This window comes from Falco naumanni, chromosome Z (genome assembly GCF_017639655.2).
Source record: "Falco naumanni isolate bFalNau1 chromosome Z, bFalNau1.pat, whole genome shotgun sequence".
Lineage (NCBI taxonomy): Eukaryota > Metazoa > Chordata > Aves > Falconiformes > Falconidae > Falco > Falco naumanni.
In genome coordinates, this window is record NC_054080.1 from 992,304 (window position 1) to 998,424 (window position 6,121).

Genomic DNA, 6,121 nt, shown 5'->3' on the forward strand with positions numbered 1-6,121 from the left:
GTAAAAAAAGGAAATGGGAAAGAGAAGTCAAAATGTTCTGTGGCACATGAAATAGGGAAAGACTGTATTAAGAAAAGTGAGGAGGAAGAGCATGTTCAATTGTTAGCTGATGAACCAAAAATAGAAGCTGCTGCTTAAAGCAGAAGTGCCAGTAGTGCTTTTTTGCAGGATGCAGTTACAGGGCATGGGTATGGGAACTTTAGCCCAATAGCTGGAAGAATGAGAGCACAACAACCAATAATACAAGGTCCATTGAGAGAAGCTGTTGGACCAGAAAGACTACCAGTATCTGTGCATGTTCCATTTACTGCTTCTGACTTGTTAAATTAGAAAGAATCAATAGCGCCTTATAGGGAAAATCCTGATAAAATGTATCCAATGGTGGAAACTACATGATAAACCACAGTCCAGTCTGGGGAGATGTAGAAACTATACTGAATACCCTCTTCACTCCTGAAGACAGGAGACCGGTGTTAGACAAAGCTTGGGAGGAAAATGAGAAGCAGAATGCAGAAGATGATCCAGCTCGATTATGCCTAAAACAGAACCTAAATGGAATACTAATACAGGGGAACGACAGGCAATGATTAACACCAAAAAATAATTCTGTATAGAGTAAAACATGGAGGCCCAGCCCACAGTGCTGTACTGCAGCTGTGGCAGGATTGCCTGCAGGACGCGGTGCTGCCCACACAGCCCGGGGGCTCGGGGACCCATGGCCGTGCCCCCCCACAAGGCAGGTGCCACCCACGGTGGGGCACAGGAAGCGGGGACGGGAACCAGGAGAGAGAGAAAGAAGCACACAGGGCCTGTGTCAGGGAAAGAGGAATTTATATCCTTGCCCTTCAACATGGAGGAGCTGGAGCCAGGCTGGCGCCGTCGGCGGGGCCGCCTCTTGCAGGGCTGGGGAGGGTCCTGGGGGCCAGCGGCCCTCCTCTTTGCGGGGCGCCGGGCTCCCCTGGGCAAGTGGTCACTGTCCCGGGCGGGAGCCGAGGGGCTGCGGCGGCTGCCCTAGGAGGAGGGACCAGCCGCCCCCGCCGCCTGCCCCGGCTCCTCCCGCTCCGCGGGGATGTGCACAGATGGGTGGCGGCCAGCACGCCCGCGGAGGGGGGGCCTCTGATGTGCCGGCTCCCTCCTCCCCGGGGGAGCTCTCAGGGCTGCTGGCGGAGTCAGGAGTCCACTCCCGGCATGTGCTGTAGCTGGACGTGGAGGAGCTGGATCTGGAGGAGCGGGATCTGGTGGAGCTGGAGCTGGCCACAGCGCTGTAGTCCTCTTCCCCCACAGTATGGGACTGCAGCAGCCTCTGGGCCTCCTCGCTGCACCGCTCCACAATGACATTGACGATGCCGTCGACCACTTGTGCCGCATATTCCTGAAGGGAGTCCTGCAGCCACTGGACCATGAGCTCCCGATTCAGACCGCAGGCGCAGAGGCAGTGCAGGATGCTGCTCTCCGCACTCCTTGCCAGCCACCATTGGTCCCCACAGATTGCTGCCAGCACCTCGCGCAGCCAGGGCAGCACGGGATCCAGCAGGTGCTCTTGCCTTTGGAAGAGCGATGCCCAGACGCTGGGCAGGAGGCCACCCACGGCCTCTGTCCCTACAGCTCCCTGCTCAGCTGGGGACAGCATCTGCTGTGGAGAGGACGGACGGGGTGCCACAGGGTGATGTGGCCTGCTTTCAGCCAGGAGGTCAGGAGCCCCGCCTGCCTGGCTGCTGGCATCTGGCATCTCATCAAGTGTTCTGATGCCAATCTCTATATGGTTGTATTCTGCCCCCACAGAAAGCCTGAGATTCTCCACTGGTCCTCTGCAAAAGGGGCACGTTGGATTCCTGCTTGCCCAACACATGATGCAGCTCATACAGAACTGGTGGTGACAAGGCAGCACATAAGCGACCTCATTTTTAGCGTTGTGGCAGATGGGGCACTCCCACTCTGCAGCTTCCCGGGAAGCGGAGAGGGAGGTGCTGACCTCTTCCCCCTGGTATTCAGCGATAGGCTCCCAGAATCACAGGATCACGGCATGGCTAGTGTTGGAAAGGACCTCTGGAGATCACCCCGTCCAACCCCCTGCTAAAGCAGGTCCACCTAGAGCAGGTTGCACAGAATCGCATCCAGGCAGGTTCTGAATGTCTCCAGAGAAGGAGACCCAATCAACCCTCTGGGCAGCCTGTGCCAGGGCCATGTCACCCTCAAAGCAAAGACTTTTTCCTCACATCCGGGTGAAACTCCCCGGGTTGCACTTTGTGCCCGTTGCCCCTTGTGCTGGGGGGAATGTCTCAGAGCTGTGCCAGCAGAGGTTCACACTTGACGTTAGGAAGCATTTCTCTGCCGAGAGGGTGGTCAAACACTGGAACAGGCTTCCCAGAGAGGTGGTCGATGCCCCAAGCCTGTCAGTGGCCAAGAGGCATTTGGACAGTGCCCTGAATAACACGCTTTAACTTTTGGTCAGCCCGGAAGGGGTCAGGCAGTTGGATGAGATGATCGTTTTCCCTCCCATCCAAAGGGAATATTCTGTTCTGCTCTGTGCTATTCTATCCTCTGCCAGGCCAGGCTAGGCGTGAGTTTGCATGGCTTGATGGCATTGGAGTTTCTACTGCTGTGCAACCCGGACTCAGAAAATCAGCTCAACCCACACCCAAGCCAACCCAAGCCAACCCAGCTGTCGTTGTACTTTCTCTCAGAGCTAGGATTCAGCCTGGAAGGCGGCACTTCCCCTACCAAAGGCCTCCCGGTACCGTGACTGCGGCATCTGAGGAGAACGTGAGGGCACGGAATATACACAAGGAGGTGACATTTGAGCACGCGCCTGCTGTCCACACATCTGCATCTTCCCAAGTTTGTGCTCCTTATCTCTTCTCCTCTGGTGATATTTCTACATTTCTTCTCTCACTGCCCTGCCCTTTGTCCCTGCCTCCTCGACAGCTCTCCCAGTAGCGAGTTTGCCCTGGCCGACGCCCAGACAGAAACCAGAGCAGAGCAGAAGTGTCGGTAGCGGGCAGAGGGAGGGACGGGGTGCAGGCGGAGGGCATTGCATGTGCAATGAGAGCAGCTTCCCCTCCTGCCCGCTCTGCCCTCGGCATCTGCTGTGCTGCAGCTGCGGCAGGATTGCCTGCAGGACGCGGTGCTGCCCACACAGCCCGGGGGCTCGGGGACCCATGGCCGTGCCCCCCCACAAGGCAGGTGCCACCCACGGTGGGGCACAGGAAGCGGGGACGGGAACCAGGAGAGAGAGAAAGAAGCACACAGGGCCTGTGTCAGGGAAAGAGGAATTTATATCCTTGCCCTTCAACATGGAGGAGCTGGAGCCAGGCTGGCGCCGTCGGCGGGGCCGCCTCTTGCAGGGCTGGGGAGGGTCCTGGGGGCCAGCGGCCCTCCTCTTTGCGGGGCGCCGGGCTCCCCTGGGCAAGTGGTCACTGTCCCGGGCGGGAGCCGAGGGGCTGCGGCGGCTGCCCTAGGAGGAGGGACCAGCCGCCCCCCGCCGCCTGCCCCGGCTCCTCCCGCTCCGCGGGGATGTGCACAGATGGGTGGCGGCCAGCACGCCCGCGGAGGGGGGCCTCTGATGTGCCGGCTCCCTCCTCCCCGGGGGAGCTCTCAGGGCTGCTGGCGGAGTCAGGAGTCCACTCCCGGCATGTGCTGTAGCTGGACGTGGAGGAGCTGGATCTGGAGGAGCGGGATCTGGTGGAGCTGGAGCTGGCCACAGCGCTGTAGTCCTCTTCCCCCACAGTATGGGACTGCAGCAGCCTCTGGGCCTCCTCGCTGCACCGCTCCACAATGACATTGACGATGCCGTCGACCACTTGTGCCGCATATTCCTGAAGGGAGTCCTGCAGCCACTGGACCATGAGCTCCCGATTCAGACCGCAGGCGCAGAGGCAGTGCAGGATGCTGCTCTCCGCACTCCTTGCCAGCCACCATTGGTCCCCACAGATTGCTGCCAGCACCTCGCGCAGCCAGGGCAGCACGGGATCCAGCAGGTGCTCTTGCCTTTGGAAGAGCGATGCCCAGACGCTGGGCAGGAGGCCACCCACGGCCTCTGTCCCTACAGCTCCCTGCTCAGCTGGGGACAGCATCTGCTGTGGAGAGGACGGACGGGGTGCCACAGGGTGATGTGGCCTGCTTTCAGCCAGGAGGTCAGGAGCCCCGCCTGCCTGGCTGCTGGCATCTGGCATCTCATCAAGTGTTCTGATGCCAATCTCTATATGGTTGTATTCTGCCCCCACAGAAAGCCTGAGATTCTCCACTGGTCCTCTGCAAAAGGGGCACGTTGGATTCCTGCTTGCCCAACACATGATGCAGCTCATACAGAACTGGTGGTGACAAGGCAGCACATAAGCGACCTCATTTTTAGCGTCGTGGCAGATGGGGCACTCCCACTCTGGCTCCGTGGCCACGTCTTCTTCCTGCAGCAGGTTGGGGAGACATGCGGATGACAAGCAGCTCCCCATCACTGGTGTCACACGCTGCAAAATGGAGAGAGACCACAGTCACCCGCTGCCCCAGGGAATGGAAGGGCGGAGGAAATGCCCAGGCCCCTCAAGGAGGACACCCTCTCGAACCCCCAGGCCCCATCGCCCGCCCGACGGCCACCCTGGGGGGACGGTTCCCCGCACGGCTCACCTGCGCTGCTGCAAGCACACCCCGCGGTGCGCGGCTGCCTGATCCAGGTAGGGCCGGGGAAACACAGGCGATGGCTCGGGGATGGACACCGAGAGCTGCCGGCGGCAAGCCCCGAAGCACCACCCAGCACCAGGAGAAGCCTCGCTCCACCCTCCAGACCTCACAGGCACGCTCGGCAGGAGGCCAGGCACGAGCCAGACTGGCCCAGGCTCTGCCGGCGCCCGAAGATAAGCGGTGAGGGATGTGAGGTCACAGCCCATCACTGGCTGATGTCACAATGCGCTGCTCGGTAGCGTCAGCCTCCAGAACACGGTGATGTCACAACGAACCTTCCGCCCCCGCAGGCACATGGCATCAAGAGAAAAAATACCGTTTCTTGTTTTCACCTTTTACGTTCCTGTGTTGCTCTAGCTTGGTCCCCTGCAACCCGCGCCCGTGGCGGTGTGTCTCATCCCCGCTCGTGACGCCTCACACAGGTCCCCTGCGAGGGGGAGCGTGGTGGAACCAGTCTGCGTGGACCACTGCCCGTGCCTGAATGATGCCTGCCCCAGCTGGCTGCCTTTCCCTCTGCAGTGCCAGGATCTGCAGGGAGGAGCTGGGCGCTCGGTGGGCAGCCCTGGGCAAGAGTCTCCCACCCTGCTGGGTCGTGCCCCCCGCCCGCAGGGAGAAGCCTGAAGGGGCATTTTGCTGCAGCCCCATCCACTCCTGCTGGCACTCGCCCACAGTGCCTGGTCCCTCCCCGCTTACCAAGCTTGCCACGCTTCTGGTAGGTGGTGCTCCTGGCCAACTGTTGCTTTGGTGGTCCCCAAAAGCACCAGCAATGGAGCCTGAACCGCTTTACGCCGCGAGGAGTTGCAGTTCCTGTCTCGCCAGAGCATGGTAGAAGGGGCGCAGACGCCCTGCTCACGCCTCCGGGGAGCCAGGATGGATCCCCACGTGGGCCATGCTGTCCCGTCACCCCCTTCTTGCCTCTGCCTTTCAGAATCATTTCTAGTCATTGGCCATGGGACAGATCTCACTCCTGAGAACGTACCTGAAGTGACGAGGGCCTCGCCACAGTGGCAGCATCGAGGCATCTGAAGGAAGGAAATCTGCACATTTACAAATGTTGCCCACGGTTCCGGGCGTGCAGCTAGACTGGCCTTCTCCTTCTGCCTTCCATCATGTTGTTGAAAAGTTGTCCTCACCGTAGAAAGACTTCAGGATTTGAAGAGTTCTCTGCCAGCAAGTTTTGGTCGTTGACATCTTTGTTGCTGACATTTGAAAGCCCCTTCGTGATGATGGTGCAAGCTTCAGAAGCAGTGGAATGACTAAAACCGTGTAAGAACTATACGAATCCTCAAGGAATGTAGACTGTTGAAAAGGAAAGAAAGAAATCCTATTTGAAGTTCCTCAGCTTTCCTTTTCCAGTATTAGCTGCCTCTTCAGATACACCACTTTTTTTAAGGGTTTAGGCATCAGCTCAGTGACTTCGTTGAAGCCTTCTGTTGCCCTCGCCCCG

The 6,121-nt window shown here is 59.3% G+C and overlaps 1 protein-coding gene across 1 annotated transcript; it reads right to left on the reverse strand.

The window, feature by feature from the left end:
* Positions 1–3,413: 3,413 nt before the first annotated feature.
* Positions 3,414–5,575, reverse strand: LOC121081200. Its single transcript, XM_040580032.1, has 2 exons — positions 5,368–5,575; positions 3,414–4,463 (listed from the first exon to the last, which is right to left on the reverse strand). Exon 2 carries the CDS (start codon positions 4,446–4,448, stop codon positions 3,414–3,416), a length of 1,035 nt encoding a protein of 344 aa, XP_040435966.1. The 5' UTR covers positions 4,449–4,463; positions 5,368–5,575.
* Between the last annotated feature and the right edge of the window lie 546 nt (positions 5,576–6,121).